This window comes from Rhinolophus sinicus, linkage group LG01 (genome assembly GCF_036562045.2).
Source record: "Rhinolophus sinicus isolate RSC01 linkage group LG01, ASM3656204v1, whole genome shotgun sequence".
Lineage (NCBI taxonomy): Eukaryota > Metazoa > Chordata > Mammalia > Chiroptera > Rhinolophidae > Rhinolophus > Rhinolophus sinicus.
Genome location: NC_133751.1, coordinates 154,854,636 through 154,872,777, shown reverse-complemented (window position 1 = coordinate 154,872,777; position 18,142 = coordinate 154,854,636). Strand labels below are relative to the sequence as shown.

Here is an 18,142-nt window from a genome sequence, read left to right as displayed (position 1 = left end):
AATAAAAATATTATAAATGGCTAATCAGTATAATTAAAGCAATTTTACTCAGAGTGATAGTTACCTTTAATTGTTAAGAGCAGTACAAGATGGCTGCCAAAGGTCATTAACAACACAAGAAGGTGTGCTCTGATCAATGCCACGTGGAAGGTAAAATGTTGGTATTTTTTTCCACCAGTGAGCGTTAGAATACCCCACCCCCTACCAAATATTCATTCCAGGAAAGAAACTATTATTGATCTTACATCTGCATATGAATTTATATCAGCATGTTGCTCCTCCCAGGGGTCAGTAATTACTAGGAAAAAACACTATGGATTTTTTTTCCCTGATAAAGGGATGTTAGGCTGGTGGTGGAATATTTGGGATCTTTCTGAGCCCCTAAAAATTCCTTCACATAGACAACAGGTATCCAGAGATGTTTACCATTCAGCCATTAGGAAAATGTTTCTGCCCAGTGCTTGTAAGCAAATTCTGTTGTAAAAATATTGTCATTATAAAAAAACAAAAAAAAAAAAAAAAAAAGAAAACCAACTTAGTAATCTAGATAATTTGTACATGAAATGATTAAACAGATGGTTTATAAACAATATAAAATGCACTATATGAACCTTGGCCTAGCTGGTCTTTCTGATTTTCCATGATTTGAATGACTAAATTCAAATATTCCAGGAAAATCCATTTTTATTCTCAGTGCGAGTATGAGAATGCTGGATGCCAGGCCCTGTGCAATTGATTTCATGTGAGATAATATTTCAAAGTGTTGCTCCTCTGACTAAGGGATTTCTCGTGCTTATTAGGCATCTGTGTAATGTTTGGAATCTCCATGACAGGCTGTCATAGATTATGAGATATAGAACATTAAAGAACACAGTCTACTTTATCCTCTCCTTTTACTTTACAAATGAAGAAACAGAGGTCCAGGAAATGTGGAATGGCATGTCACACATCTCACTGAAGCACGCTGGGGATGCGGTGGGCCACAGGACGTCCATGCCAGACCCAACCCGCCTCCTTATCTCTGCCGTGTAGCAGAATCCCTCAGGAACCATGGAGCATTGTACCAGCATCTTTTATATTAGTGCTTCGTGTGACCAACACTGAGCCAAAAAGATGGGAAGCTCAGGTTGGCATCTGAACCAGGTTGGAGGAGTAGCCCCAAAGCCTAGTACTCTTTCACCAGCTGATGAAGTTACGGGAAAAGGTTGATTGTATGAGCCCCAAAGGCCTGCTTTAACAGATCCCTACCTGCATACGGTAGGAGTGAGTAAAAGCAAAAACTTGGTTCCAGCTTATTATTTGTCCTTGATTCTGTGGTATTGTTTCCTAGCAAGATGCTACTTTTTTTTTAATGATTAGATTATTTCATTTGTAGATAATTTGATCCTGTCTGTCTCTTTGCCCATGGATTTGGCACTATGTTTCAGTTTAGAGGCTAAGCTCACAGGCATTAAGACATCAAATCTCAGTGCCAATTCTTTTCCTTTTGAAAAACAGAACTTTAAAAAATCTCCTTCAAGCAAGTTCTGGTACTCTCAAGATTAGTTAAAAGCCCTACACAACATTTAGCCAATCTTTGTGTTACCCTGGTGACTAATAATTTGGTTAGCAACAACTGACCTGGCTCTTTGAGGTAGGCTGGCCCAGCTCTCAGCCTGTTGCCCACTGGAGCATGACCAGAGAAAGAGATTTTTAAATATTTTTGTATCACGGGCGCCTTTGGCACTCTAGCGAAATTGATTTTACTCAGAATATTTTCAAAAGTATAAAATAACAGAATTACAAAGGAAACTAATAATATTGATATATATTTATAAAAACACTTTAAAGCATGATATTATGTGTCCTTTTTAATTAACATACAAAATAACAAGTCTTAAGAATTACCCAAATTTCTAAGTCACATTGAGTGTGAACAATATTTCTAGATATCTGCAAACAACTTTAATGTTATATAAAAATACGTGTGATTTTGTTGGTTACCAAGTCACAGACACTACAGTGGTATTGGTTGTTGCTTATATTCAAAATTGAAGGAAATTCGAAATTTCAGTTAGAAACTAGTACAAATAAAGAGGTCATGTTTTTTCTCATTGAAATTCATGCAACCCACTGATTTTCATGCTTGGATCCACCGGGGGAGACTAGATTAAGAACTGTAGCTAAGCTAAGGCTTTATGAATCAACTGTGTTCTGTGTAACCTGAGGGACTCTTGGAATCGGACATTTTGCAAGTGGTTAAAGTTTTGGGTCCTTTTATAAGACTACCAAAGTATTTCATGAAGCATTTGTTTGCCACCCTTTCCCTTGTTTTATTTTGTTCCCAAAGTGCAGCCTCATCTCCACACAGCATGTTCCCCAAGCACAAGCTAGGACTACACCAGGAAATCAAGTGGAATACTTGATGAAGATGAAACAATTGCAAGTAAATAAAGGTTCTGTGACTTTAGAGGACTTAGAAACCCTGGCTGATGGGATATCTGCCTCTTCTTAACTCCCAGGATAACTTTGGTGGCTCTGGAGCCATAGAGATGACCTTCAAGGTTGTGGACAAGAGTAGGCGTCCTTGGAGCAATGGTTCGACACAGGGAAAAGAACTCTTCAGCAAGTCAGGGAGGGAGCATTAAAGTGACACAGAGATAGGGTAACAGGTTGTCTTGGGGCTGCTCAAAAGGAAACGTTTCTCCCAGTTCCTGATCTGAAGGCAGCTTTGGAGAAGGATAGCTGTTCATTTTTTGAAAACTTAATTGAGCTTAAGTTTTCCTCTCTTCTATCTCACTCTTGCCTTAGTCCTGACTTTCTTCTTTGGTGACTGTTGGTGCCACCTTTTTGCTTCCACTGATCCTGTCTCTATCCCACTCAATTACACCTGTGCAAAATCATGCTCAAAGTATCAGTGGTGAGAAAGAAAAGGAGTTCACATGTTAGAAGGGAGTAAATGCAAGGAGTGACCAAAAAACCCCAAATCAAACAAACAAACAGCAAATAAATAAACGATAAAGACTTCAAAAAAAAAAAATAACTGTCTGTGCTTGTCAATGGAGAGAAGATTGGGCTGGACGAAATTAAAGAGGTGTGAGTTTCTTGCTTAAAATCTATATGCAGCCATATTGTTGGAATTTATTTTTTTACACTAGACACTTAATTTTTTAGTATTTAAAAAGTGAAAGTAGGCAAAGCCTGCTATATGATGTTGTCATTATTAATATTACTAATATTACTAGCCATTATGACTTCACCTCATTTAGCTCATCTGATTTTTTCAATGAAATAGAATTTCTTTTTTTTAATCTTTTTTTTTTTTTTTAATTGGGGAATATTGGGGAACAGTGTGTTTCTCCAGGGCCCATTAGCTCCAAGTCATTGTCCTTCAATCTAGTTGTGGAGGGCACAGCTCAGCTCCAAGTCCAGTTGCCGTTTTCAATCTTAGTTGCAGGGGGCACAGCCCACCATCCTATGTGGGAATTGAACTGGCACCTTGTTGAGAGCTTGTGCTCTAACCAACTGAGCCATCCAGGTGCTCCTCCAGAAGCTCAGTTGCGGCTCGTTGTCTTCAATCTAGTTGTGAAGGGTGCAGCTCACTGGCCCATGTGGGAATCGAACCGGCAGCCCTGTTGTTCAGAGCTCACACTCTAACCCACTGAGCCATCTGGCTGCCCCAGATTCTTGAACTCAGTTTGTGGAATAGCAGTTATAGGTCTGTTTTCTCTTAAGTCTATGCTTTCTGCATCCATTGAACTTTTCCTTTATGGCTTTATTGCTGTCCCTATTTATCTGCTTTTCTACAGATTTTTTTTTTAATTAAATACTTGAAAGATCCTTGCATTTGCTGTCACCAATTTTAGCTTCTTGGTACCATTTATTACACACTGATAGTCTTTGATTACTTTATTTCCAAAGTAAATATGTCTCCCTCCCTTTTATTTTAATTGTTCCTCATTTCCTAAATTACATCTCTACTATTGCTACTAAGAACCTCACAAATCTTTGGACCTGACCCATTTTCTATTTTTGGTAACGCTCCCAGGACTGAAAGAAACATGTTGGTAAACCTGTCTGAGAACCACCACAGGCCAGACAACATGGGGAGTCTGTTCTTCCCCCAAAGGATTTAGCAATTCTTGACTCTAAATGATATGGGAAAATATGCAAAAACCTTCCATCCTAACTTCATTCTCGGTGCCCAACATTGGCTGCAGACATTCTGCATTTATGTATCTACTCTGTCCATGATGTTGGCACCATCAGAACATGTATTAAGAATTTTTTCCAAACAGCCACCATCTGCATGCAAATATGATGCTATACCCACTCAAAATTTTTAAGAATTTGAGAATAAAAGATGACAATGACCTGTCATCATTTACTAGAAAGGATTCTGTTTTAAATTGAACCAAAGAAAAACCGCAGACTTTTGTCTCACAGCCAATATCTAAACATGTTTGGTTTCTGAGTGCCTCAAATTTCTTAAGTTAAAATACATTAATATATAAACCTATTCCTCAGCTGCCTTCTCACATACAAAGACGCAAACCACACTGAGCTACTCACCGAACAGTTTGTGAGTGGGTCCCTCATGCTGAAACGTGTTTTGCTTCTGTCCTCTCACCTATGCTCCAGCATTCGGCATTCAGCTCTCAGGACACTGTCATCAAGGTTGGGTGTGTCCTGCACTTCCTGGACTTAAAGGGCCTAGAATACGTCAGTCCTTGTCAAACACCCTGAGGAGGAAGTCCCAGCCCTGGACTTTCATCCCGTTTATTTCCTGAAAAAGCAAAGAACTGCTCCAGGTCCAGAAAGCTGGTGTGAGACGGTGAGACTGATTTCTGTCAATAGTTACAGGGCAGAAAACTGAGTTCCAAACCACCCAGCCTTGAGATAAAGCCCAGAAGCTATGAAGTGTCCTGATAATTTGGATACTTTCAAGGCTGATATGGAGGGATGTACGTTCTTTCAGCATTCTGTATGAATCACGGGTTTTTGTTTGTTTATTGTATGATGCTTAAGCACATTGAGGTCTTTCGGTCCTGGGAGAGACTGCCCTCCTAGAGTCAGCTAGTTCCTAGAGATAGCAGACAACTTACTTGTGAGCACATTTTTGATGTGAAAACCAACCAATCCCAGAGCCCAGCCCCCACACACCCCAGAGCTGTTATCTAAAGCTCATGCACCAAGTCAATATTTCCCCTGCCCTAAATCACCCCAGAGCCAGGTACCAAACAATTAGGACCCACTTATGTAACTATGGCTGTAGTGGAAAACATCTAGAAAAAGGCTATCAGGGAGCAGGGCATACATTAACCACCTTTGGCAGTGGGACCTAATTCAACCCAACTTTCACTCCCAGCCCAACAGGACCAAGAGACTAAGCTGTAAAATTAAGAAGGAGTTTTCTATGTTCACCCTCATACATTTTTTTTTTAATCACTCAAGAGGATAAACAGAACTAGCAATCATCTATCAGCAACTTAGTTTTTTATTGCTTTCTCTGCACCTGTGGTCCCAGTTATTAATCCTTAGATTTCCATCTAATGGCCTGTTGTCTGGTGACAGCCATTTGCTGGGCATGGGCAGCCTTGCCCAGCCCCTAGTCCGAAAGGAGCTCCATCAGCAGAGCCAGTGGGAGACTTCAGAGCTTGCCCACCTGGGCAAGCTCCATTCATCTGCCCTGGGTGTGCAGGCTCCATTCAAAGTCCCCAGAATAACGAATGAGGGAAGGGGTAAAATGAGGGAAGAGAACTTGCCCCCCAACCAGAGTGGAGAGGAGGGGGCCTTAGTCAGGGACCACCATTCACACACTTAATAGTGTGCTCCCTTTAGCTTCTCCAAGGGAACTTTATCACTGGGAGTTACAACACTGAGCAGTAGCTACCGAGGGGCTACAATTTGACAAGACAACCCAGCATACTGAAAGATGTGTAGAGACAGATTATAAACTGAGGTTAAAAACATGTCACTCAGAGTCCCCCCGGAGGGCTTCCCTGTCCTCATAGGTTGTAGATCAATTTGGCTGGAGTCTTGGTTCCAATGCCTGGGGCATCTCAGTGTCTTTCCTCTGATTCTGCTGTTGATCTCAGTTCAGTCCCAACCTAGTTCAAAATGGAGAAATTGGCCTCCCTTGCCAGGTTCCACAAGAAATGCTCCCAACCCAAGCTTACCGTGGTCTTTGTGGTCCTAGTGAATATTGGTAAGACATTCCTCTACACTTATTCCTCATGTGTGTCTCCCCCAGCAGACTGACTAGCTTTCCCATAGGCCTCTTGGACATCTTCTTAACAAAAATAGCTCCATCTCACAGACTGTTGTAACGGCAGTGGGGGGTCCTGGATCAATCTAGACTGAGAATTAGACTTTGGCTATTTGTTGAGCTTCTTATTAGAAGCGTGTTTAAATCTTCCAAAAAAAAAAAAAAAAAGCCTCATTTTGGAGGTCAGAAACGGGGTTCTATCCATGCTCTCTTGTCACAATCGTGCTGTGTAATAAATAGAAAACACTGTGGCTTCAAATGACACAGACTTTGTTTAATTTGAAAGTCTGTGGTTTAGCTGAGTGGTTCTTCTGGTCTTTCTGGCCTCACTTATGTGAAAGCAGGTCGCAGGTCGTCTACACAGCTCTACCAATCTTGGCTGGGCTTGGCAGGGAAGCAATCCTGGGCTGTGTTGGGCAGGTGGCTGGTTAAGGGCTGAAGCAATTTTTCATCAGCCAACAGTCAAAGCCAGGCTGTTCTCGGGGTATGCAGAGGATCCCAGAGAGTGAGTGTGACTCAGGCTTGGAACTGACACACCATCACTTCAGCCACCTTCAGCAGACCGAAGCCCATCAGTCACAAGCCAGCCCAGACTCTAGAGGGTGGGGGAGATTCCACTCCTTAATGGGAGGAGCTAAATGTCTCATTGCAAAGGGCATGGATACAGAACTGGGATCAGTGTTACATTTAATCCACTGCAATGATCAGGCAATATTGGTTGTTGATTGACTAGAGAGATAGGTGGAGGAAGGACACTGGAGGGCGTGGCTGATATACGTGATCCTCTCCCTTTCCCTAATTCAGCCTCAGGGGACATGGAACTTCAGCAAGACTGAGGTTAGGGAGAAATATAAGAGGAATAAAATTCACAGGAGAGTCTAGGTATAGAATTGGAGATAGGGTCATTCTCCCCTCTGACCCTACATCACACCCTACACTTACTCTGCTGAAGAACACAGCAAAGCATACCTCCCCCAGGGTGGACGGCAGGGGAGGAGGAAGCAGCAGAGCAGGTTTCCTAAGGTTTCCTAGGCTGTGGCTGGCAAGGGCTCCTTGGCAAGGAGGCCAGAGCTGGCCAACTTGAGTAAATTTGTCCTTGCTCTTGTGAAAACACACTGAGCCCCCTGAGTTCCAGAAATGGTCCAGGGAGCCTGGGAGGAGGAAACTGTGTTCCTGTTAGAGCAAGAGGGAGAAGAACCTTGTAGTATGGAATTAATACAGAGGGTGCCAGAAAGTATACACATTTAAGAAAGGAAAAAAACTGTATTAAAATTGTAATAATATATATCAACAACAAAAGATGACTACAAGTCACGTGGTTACCATCAGCATCCGGAAACGTCTGATTATGGCAAACTACTGCTTGAGCAATGTTGACGAAAGTGTTCACTTGCATACATTTTTTGGCAACCCCTGGTATTAACATCACCTTACTTGTATTTATAGGTTGATGAGAACTATACATAGTGCAGCATCTGAAAGAAGGTATACTATACTTATTTTCTAAAAAAATATTGGTGCCGAAGGCATCCTTTTGAGTGCTCTCTCCTCAGGGTTGTCTCTGGCCATATGTTTCTGATCTGTACTCGTTCTCTTTCTTCTTTTTCTGGCCACCAGCCTGAGTTACTGTTTGACCTCTCAGACCCCAATCTTCCTGCTTCCTGTCCCAGTCTATGCTCTAGAGCTTTTGCCTTCCTGGCGAGGGCTCTCAACAGATAGAAAACCTGCAATGGACTCCTTGGGGCCTCGCCTGGAAACCACTCCACTTCACCCCAACTGCCTTATTTTGGGCAGCCTCCGAGGGAGTCAACAACATGAGTACACATTTATTAAGTGCTTATAAGCAGATGTTGAGTATTGGTAAGCTAGTAAGTAACAGGAGCTCAAATGTAAAAGAGGTTAAGGGCAATTCAAAACTTGCCTTGGAAATTTCTTGAGTAACAGAAAAATGCAAAGAATTGGAAACAGCACAAACATCTGTCGATAAGGATCTGGTTAAATACCTTATGGTAATATAGTCTCACATTTAGAGGATTTACCATCTGCCAGGGGCTATTCTAAGTGCTTTACAGATAGTAATTTATTTAATCATTATAGAGATCCTTTGAGGTAGATATGTATTATTTTGATCCTTATAATACATATAGGGAAACTGAGGCACAGGGTGGTTAAATGACTTACCCAAAGTCACGTGGTTAGTAGTGGCATACCTGGGATTCATCTGACTCCAATTATTCCATGTTTAATTACTGTGCTACACTGCCACTCAACCCGGACAATGGGATACAAATCTTCCAAAAAAATGGAGATAGAGCATAAAACATTTAGTTGTATGCACTGACTTACAGGTTGCAAAAGAATAAGTGTGATTCCAGTTTGGTATGCAAATAAGACAAAAAGGTCTAGACACATATGTGTCTAATCAGACAATAGCATATTTCTGAAAGTTGGGGTTATGGAGGACTCACTTTCTAGGCTGTACATTTCTATATGATTTTCATATTGGAAAACAAAACAAAACATGTCTTGCTTTAGAAACCAAATAAGACAATTTTTTTTTAAAGAATAACAATTATTCTAACTTTAATTTTTAAAAAGGAAGAACTGAGAAGTAAAATGGTGATAGCAATCCTTGCTCCCATCTCCATGACTTCATACAATGCTGTTCCTTCTCCCTTTATGTTGGCCCAGCTGATTTTCATCAATCTCCAATGTCCAGCTTATGTCATTTTCCCTGAACACAGTAGTACTCTCTTGCCGTTGGACTGCTACTATCCTTTGATTCATTTATCCTGTTATGTTGAAATTATTCGTTTAGTGGTCCACCTCCCACACTACTCAGTGAGCTCCTTATAACAAAGCACATGGAGAAAAGTAAGTGTTCATTAAATCTTTGCTTTCATTAGATTGAGTTCAGTACTACTGAGAAAGTGACCTCATTAGCTAATTCCTTTCCCTTCACAAGACAGGGAACATTGCTTATGGGTAGGCCTATGTCCTCAGCTCTCAGGAAGCAGAGTTCATAACACTGAGAGGGAAGATAAGTGTGACCTTCTGGGCAGGAACTCTAAAATGGGAAACAGCTCATATGCACTTGGAACTCTCTGACACTCTGATAAAAATGACCTTGACAAGCAGGAAACTGAGTAGGAATCAGAAGAATCCCAAGGGACCACTTAGAGAACTTTCTTGGAGATTTGTTGGTAAAAAAGATATAAATAGATGAAGTAAAGAGTGTTGGGTCCAGGGATAAAATGAAATGGTGGCCTAATGCTAGGAATAAACTTGGGAAAGCCGGAGTCTAAAATGAACCAAGTTCTGCAATGTTTGACAAAAAATATCTAAGAGAATTTTTCACTATATCCAAAGCAAGAGGAATGAATGTAAAGGGACAGCACCTGGGCTTGGGGCCGCTGGCCCGTGTTCTGATGACAAAGTGAGCAGGAAGGCTTGGTCAAGCTGCTGGGTTCTGGGGCTGAACAAGTCAGGCAGGGTGGCTGGCTGCTGCTCGTGAGCCGCTTCTTCAAAGCTCTTTGCTCCCACAACCAGCTGCAACATGGGGACTCGTCTCAACACATTGTCCCAAAGTCATCCCACATCTGAGAACTGGACAAAGTCTAGTCCTTGGCCTGTTTTTGCTGACTGAGGACTGGGGCTGTCTCTGCTGCCATTTCAGCCTGTGAGAGCCACGGACAGTATTTACAAGACAGGACCTCACCTCCACCAATAACCCTCCGAGAAAAATGTAGAAGCAATCACATTCTAGCTAAATTACTTTTATTCCTAGTCCCTGGTTGCTGCAGTGATTAGTTTCCTTAATTTCCATACCTCTCCAAAGCTGGAAGATACATTTCTAAAGTCTTTCTTAATGTATATGTGTATATATCTCTCTATATATCTATCTCTATATAGATAGATAGAGAGAGATATACACAATTTTTAAAAATTTTACTGTACCTTTGCACAAAGCCTCAGGATGGAAAAAAAAACCCCTCTCATTTAGACACTAATGGGTATTTTAAACTGTAGCAGGAGCAGTGGCATACACAGGTATTGTTATTGTTAATAGCCAGCCTAATTTATAGCATCTAAAGGAACATTTACGCTCAGTTTGTACTAATTATATTGTGGCTTTTAAAATTGCTTAAGATTAGCTTTTTACCACTTCCTGCTTCATAAAAATTACCTAATTTTTAAATTGAAGTCCAAATGGTCATAACTAACTTATTTTATATATACAGGCCAGCCGTGTATTCAATGGGCTAGGGCTGAATTTTCATTGTGCATGTGTAAGTTTCATATATATTAATTTAAAATCTCCAGGTGTTAACGGAGAATAAAAATGAAATAAAATACATTAATTTGCATAAAACTAATTAGCGTAAATTTACTTTTCAACTAATTAATAACCAAGTCATCCTACAGCCATGATCTATGGCTTTAACTTCCAATAAAAAGTATAAGAACAAGGATATTTTACACATGCACATTAATCCAAATTACCTTATATCTTCTTTTGATCACCCATGTTAATATTCATGTGCCATTACTTACATTTCCTAAGCTCATCTAGGACCAGTCTTAAGGATTTCAATTAAAATGCACACTAGAATGTCTCCTATAAAATCGCTTTATTCACCAGGCAAAATATAAGTGGCATTTTTACATATATAAATAAAGTGCCACTGCAAGATTTATTTGCCTTTTCCACCTTGGTTATATTTTCATGTTATAAATCATAGATTTACAATTACTTCCTATAAATCACTGCCAGGTTATGGAGATGGAATCTTAGAGAGAAAACAAAAGCCCTCCAAATGGTTATTTATCGTGATTCCTTCTGCAGCAGGAACTGAGGAACTGGGGGATGGGCACTGAAGGAGAGGGAGCTTTCTCTTTACTCCATTTCTTTTTGCATACTTGGAATTTTATATGATGTGCTTGCATCAGTTATTCAAAAGTATAAACTAATTTTTTTTAAAAGCTATTGCAACCCCCGGGAAGGAGGGCACACAGTGTATAAAGCCTATTTACTAGGAACTTACGTTCAGTCACCAGCCCTCTGTGTACTTGACAATCTTTGCTTGTTGTCTTCTTACTTAAATTATTTAACCCCTTAGTCAGCTTTTCCCACAACTCTTCTGAAAAATTTCTCTGGAAAAATCGTTCTTTCTTTCATTTTGCTTCTCTGTAGCATTTTGCACAATTGGTAATTCATTGCTGTCTGTTCATTCATCCTCTCAAGTGAAATTGTCTGTGGCATCCTCCTTGAGCCCGGCATTATGGGGAATAAAATACGGAACCAGCTCCCTTCTTGCAAGGAGCTCAATGTAATGAAGGGAGGTTATATTACATTGTGATAGATTATATCAAAGAGGTCTTTACAGAATAAAAAATGTGATGGAAATTCCAAAGAGATACCCAGCTCAGCCTAGTTGGGGAAGAGGAAAATGTCAGAAAACGCTGGCAAGTGATGGTCACACTTGCTGACGCATGTATTAATTGTCTGTGTATAAATAAGATGGTGTGTGTTTGTGTATTCAGAGAATTAGAAATCCCTCAAGAGTGCTTTGAGCACAAAATTTGTGTAAGACCTTATAGTTAATGAGGCTAGAGAGACACTCAGAAGCCAGACACGGGAAGCCTTGGGTGCCATGTTTTAACATTAACCCAGAGGTAACTGGAGCCACATAGGAGTCTTTTCCCATGTAATATTTTAAGCACACTTGTGATTGTTAGATGTGCATTTTAGACTGATCACTATGACGTCAGTAAGGAGACTCTACAGAAGGTTGAGATAAGAATCAGGAAGGGTGGAAGTCTGTTGCCAGGACCCGAGGGACAAATGGTAAGGACTTAATAACATGGAGAAGAAGGGGAAGAGTTTTAAAATGGAGCCAGGAGAACTTGGTGATGGATTAGATTGGATTGGATTGGATTGGGAGTAAACAATGAAGAAGTGTGAGAATGGAGAATGAAGCCCAGGCTTCTGGTATCCTCCAAGGATTCCTTTCTCTGTGACCTCCGAGGGAGACACTATAGGGCAGGCATTACTAGTATAGAATTTGGAGTATGAAAAATGTGGGTTCAAAAGTTTGTTACATTGTAAATTAGTTTACCAATTTGGGGGGAAATTTTTAACCTCTTTAAGCTTTATTTTCCTGATATGCAAAATAGAAGAAATAATACCATATACTTAATAGCTAAGTGTACATAATAAATGTTCAATAAACACTACCTGCTATTATTACTGTTATTATCATTTCAATTTATTGTTTGCATAATAAATTAGGCATTATTAAAGATGATTATATATCATACATATAAAACACTGAAAAACACAACTGTTGTAATTTAAAAACTTGCAAAACTAACATGACTATTTTACTCACCAAACAATTTAGAATTCTCAAGGAGTTTTAGCTATTGCATTTTCTTCTTTCACTAAATTTTCCATTAATAGGCTGAGGCATTTTGTATAACTTTTATTGTTCTTGGAATTCAAAGATGCCCATTTTTTAAAAAATAGGCCTTACTGCATCTAAATATCTGAAAATTTTACTTGAGACATTATTAGGATTTTGAAAACAAGTACATTGATTTAAAAAATTATCTCTAAATTACAGACAACTTGCAAGTTCAATATACAGAATTTTTTTCAATGCCTTAATACTTTAGTATTTCCTACAAACAAGGATGTTCTCCAACAAAAACACAATACAACCATCAAAAGCAGGAAATCAACATTAATTCATTACTATCATCTACTCCTCAGTTCCGCCAATTGTCCTAATTATGTTCTCCATAGCAACAGGATCCCAGTCAGTGCCATGCATTGTATTCAGTTGCCGTGTCTCTTTAGCCTCCTTCACTCTGGAACAGTTCTTCAGTCATTCCTGGACTTCCATGCTGTTGACACTTTTGAAGATTATCAGTTCATTATTTTGTAGAGTGCCCCTTAATTTGCATTTATCTGATATTTGCTCATGATTAGATTGAGGTTATGCATCTTTGGCAGGAATATCATAGATACTTTGATACTTTAGTATCACATGCTCCTTTCTTATTGCATCCAATCAAGTGACTCATGACTTTATTTATCCCCTGACTGATGGTATTTACTTGATTAAGATGGTGTGTGCCAGGCTTCTTCACTGTAAAATTACTACTTTTGTCTTTGCAGTTAATATTTTGTAGGGTTGTGCCTTGAAGCTATGCAAATACCCTATTCCTCATCAAACTTTCTGTTTATTCATTTATTAGTTTATATGAACTCACTGTTTCCCATTTTACTCAGTGCATTATAATCTGTTACTATTATTAATGTTGGTGCACCAAATGGCCCAGATTTGCCCGGTGAGAACCCCTTCAGTTTCGTTCTGTGTTCTTATACCATTTCCCCACTATTCTTGAGCACTTCCTTGCTTTCTGGTCCAGTAAGATGTTCCATCCCAGCCTGTCCTTTCCTGGCTCAGTCCTGATTCACCCGTTTCCTCAAGGAGCCCTGATTCCTTTTAGTGGAGAAGGGATTTAGGATGAATTTAGAAACCAAGACTTGGGGCTCTAGATGTTCTCACTGGGGAGTCACTGATAGCAGGCCCTGAGGTGGAGAGCTAGGGAATATATATAAGTACAATTTACATATGCACTGATACACACTTATGTCTATATTTATTTTCTATCTACATATTGAAAACCGTAAGTTTACATGGGTACTTGGAAGTTTAATTCAATACTAAGTTCATTCCGTTTTTTCTCCCTCCATACTTATAATTCCTTTGTCTAACCTGAGAAACTGGCTTTTATTACCCTTAATACAGAGAGTGTTAAAAAAAAGTCTACATATTTTAAGAAAGGAAAACTGTATTAAAATTGTAATACTCAATATATGCCAATAACAAAAGATGAATACAATCACGTTGGATTTCTGCAATTACAAGAGGTGCTCAAAGTGGTTACCATCAGCATCCAGACACTTCTGATTACAGTGAACTACTGCTTGATCAATGTTGACTTAAGTGTCCACTTGTATATATTTTTTTGGAACCCCTGGTATGTTTACATATCTTATCGATCCCTTTGCACATAACTGGTTTCCCACTGCAGCCACTCTGACTTTCCATGCTCAGACTTCCCCTGCCAGGCTGCTTCTCTGCAGGGATGCCCTCATTATCACGCTTGGGCTTGATACGTCATGCTGGGATACCCTTGTATGGACACACTCTTCACCCCACCCTGACTCTCCATGCTCTGCTGTCCTCTGTAGACACCTCCACAACCCCATCTGGCCTCTGGCACCCCATTTGGGACCACCATGACTCCCTCACCTGGCATAGCCATCCACTCTGCTTTGTCCCATCCAAGGATTTGGGACTGAAAAGTTCAGGAAGAGAAAAGAAGGAAAGAGAGAAAGAGGCAGAGGGAAGGTCATCATTATCATTAATACCATTGTATTTCTTCTTATCTTTGTTATCACGGTGTTCTTTGCTGGCTTATCTTCTTCCCTCGTGTCCCTCTAATATGGGCATTTCCCAAAGTCCCCTTCAGTATGAACCAGAGACATCACTCAGAGCTCAGACTATGTTATCTGCACAACTGCTTTCTGGCTCTGAGACATTGGCAAGGTTCTAGTCCTCTTTGTGCATCTGTGTCTTAATCTGAAAAAAATGGAAATAATCATGGTGACTAGTTTCAGTCCTGTCTTTCCAATTTTTGGTAGACATTTCCAATGAATGGGCTCTCATCAGCTCAATTTTAAAATATAAAAATCAGCTCAATTTCCCCTTCCAAAACTTATTCATCTTCTTGAAGCTCCCATTTCTGTAAATAAAGACATTCATTTGACAAATATTTATTGAGTGCCTACTGTGTAGCAAATGTGGCTGACGATATAAGAGGCAAGGTCTTTGCTTTCAAGATACTTACAATCAAGTGGGGGAGATAGTGTGATAAGCTCTCTGATGGAGTGGAGTGGTTTTACTTCTTCTATAGAAAGAGCACTACATTCCAAGAGACTAGGGCTTTCCAGGAGGAGGTGACCCATAAGTGAGTCTTGACAGCCAAATAAGACTTAGCTAGATTGAGAAAAGGGAAAGGCCTTTGAGGACAAGGCCAGAGTGCTGGAGACAATACATGGCACGACTTGAGAAGGGGTTGAGAGAGGCCACAGGGAGGGATGAAGATGGAGTGGGAGGTAATAAGGGCCAGACCACTAACAGCCAGGGGTTGATGCTAAGGGGCTTACTCACTGGTTCACTTAAGCCCTTTGTTCCTAATGCCCTGTCTCTTCCCACTTGACTCATCCAAATCCTTTCTGTTCTTCCTGGCTTTCTCTTTGAAACCTTTTCTCATCTGATCCTGAAGTAACTTCTCTCTCATCTGAACTCCTCTGGCAATTACTATCCTAACAATATATTTGATATGATGATAATAATAATTTCATACCTGTGAGTAATTACTGTTTTCAGAAACCTGTTACCCTTGTCACTAAGCTTGATCTGCATAATAGAACAAGTATCATTTCTTTTAAAGCTACCTTGACCCATTAAAATAACCACTGCTGTGCCCTGCCTAAGTAGATTAAAAACCCCTTCAATTCAACAGCTTTGCCTTTGACTGATTGATGTCTCTTACTAGGCCTAACATAATGTCTCACAGAGAATTGGTACTCAATACATGTATTGACTTAATTTTGATGGGTATTTTATTGAATTCATTAGTATTGTGGTTCTTTGTGTTTTTAGCTAGCACAGTATAACTGTTTTACATTCTGAGAAATGACTTGTAAGTGATATAACTAACAAATGGCAGCACTGGAAATATAATATGTCAGGGCTGTGTTCTATGATCCGTTTAATACCCTCAACTGAGAGAAAACAGCAACACCTAACTATTCTTAAAAACTCTAAGGGCCATTTTGAACTCATCTGTGGTGACATGCCTCCACCTGGCCTGGCTCTTACACATTGCTTGTTTATTGGCTTATCAGATAGTTGCCAGTATCCTGGGTCAGCAAAACTAACAAGAGACAAAAATTTAATCCTGATGAATCTAATTAACTGCTATGACTCAAAAAAAGGAGGGCTGGTAATTACCGTTTTGTTTCCTATAACTTCCTCACTCTGCAGCACCCCATCGTTCACCCATGCATAGGAGTATTTCCCTACAACATTTTCAGTCTATTCTTACTAATACTCAAATCTCTAAATAAGTAGTTCTACTACCCATATATCTTCCATCTCTCTAATCTGCAATGTATTGATATGGAACTACTTGAATTGATTCCTTTTAAACCTGTGTTCTGGGTTATATATAAGTTTTTTTCTTGTAAGCTCCCAGGGGGTTAGATTGGGGAAGGAGGCATATGACTTGTGAACTGGAGTGATGTAGTAAACATGGAAAATTGAGTTCAGTCATTGATGTATTAGATTTATTGAGAATTTTCCCTAAGAAGGGCCACTGATATAGTTGACAACACTAAACAATATGATGTTGAAAAGAGGAAAAATTGGATGAAAACTACAGGGGTAAAAATCCAAGATCTATAAGGAAAGTTAAAGGCGTTAGATAAGGAAAAAAAAAATCTATGGACAATTCAAATGCAGTAGAAATCTGGGCAGCCCAAGTCTTCAGAAACAAATGCAAACATTGGAAGAAGTATAATATACCAAGAAGATATAAAGAAGCTTTGAAGTCACTCAAGTTTAGGGTCAAATCTCAACTCTACTGCTTGCTGACTGGGTGACAGAAGGTAAATTACTTCTTTGAGCCATAGTTTCTGTATCTATAGGTTATGGGTGACAGTGGTGTGCTGGTAAATGTTTAACAACTGACTCATACAATAAACAAACAAACAAATAAAACCTTAATTTGCAGCTTAATTTCCATAGAATAGATACTCACACCATGGCTGATTTCAAGCTACCAATGTAATGTCTGAACACATAGCCGGGAAGAAATTCATAGTAGCCCGCATTATAGAGCATTTCCATCATACAAATACAATAGGTGTAAATGTGGCAAAATAATTAGGAAGAGTTGTTTTTGAGTATTACTTATATTTTAAAATCATAAGTATATAATTTTTAACAACGGTCATTGCAAACGGCTTGCAAAATTTCAGAAACTTTAACAATCAGCTCATACAAGCTTTGTTCAGGCATGTGTTCTAGTGATATTGGCTGTGAGTTCAACGTCAATGAATTAACAATATATATTAAAGAAAGTGTCTTTAAACAGAAGCATGTATAAAGCAAGGTTCGGTGTTGATCAGTTGAAAATGTTGTGACCAGAGGTTTGTAGGCACCTAACCCTGTTTTTACCTACAAGCAATGGTTCATGGTGACTTTATAGAACATCACTACCATGAATAACAAGAATTGAGTTGGATCTACCTTTTAAGGGATGCCTTGATTGAGATAGTTCTGCACTTAGCATGTTGTCTGGTACCCGAAAGGAAAGCCCTGAGAGGTTTCTTTTCTTCTTCCTCTCCCCTTCCCAGTGCTAGGTCGTGCTATGTTACACCCGGCAGACTCACTCAAGATGTAACCAGAAGTTATGCAACCTACAAAGCCAGTGTTGTTATTGTTGGATGCTCGCCTCATCCATCAATTCACAGTCCATGAGGTGACTTTGAACTACACCAAGAAGGGTGCTAACAGTAACAACAAAAAAGAACTACATTCAGTCAGGAAGTTTGCCCTCCTCCCTGAGGTTCTCTTCTGGCTGATAATTGCCAATCTGTCATATTTTTGCAAGTTCTTTTCCTTGAAGGAACTTAGAGGTTTTTCCAGTCCCAGGTCTCAGCATCCTCACAGCAAAACCTTCTACCTCTCGTTCTCTGTCTGGACTTCCTTTGTTGCCTGTGGGCTGAATCCTTAGTAACGCTTACTCTTT

At 39.7% G+C, this 18,142-nt stretch overlaps 1 protein-coding gene across 3 annotated transcripts in view; it reads right to left on the bottom strand.

Moving 5' to 3' along the window:
• The window catches only part of NOSTRIN (nitric oxide synthase trafficking), a 52,206-nt gene extending 47,499 nt beyond the window's left edge, over positions 1-4,707 (bottom strand). For 2 of the 3 annotated variants that reach the window (XM_019727368.2, XM_019727369.2), the window contains exon 1: positions 4,552-4,707. In XM_019727368.2, the coding sequence (XP_019582927.2) occupies positions 4,552-4,578 (27 nt within the window). In that variant the 5' untranslated portion in view covers positions 4,579-4,707. The remainder of the gene's footprint in view (positions 1-4,551) is intronic. The other variant, XM_019727370.2, reaches the window with a different exon arrangement.
• Positions 4,708-18,142: the final 13,435 nt, after the last annotated feature.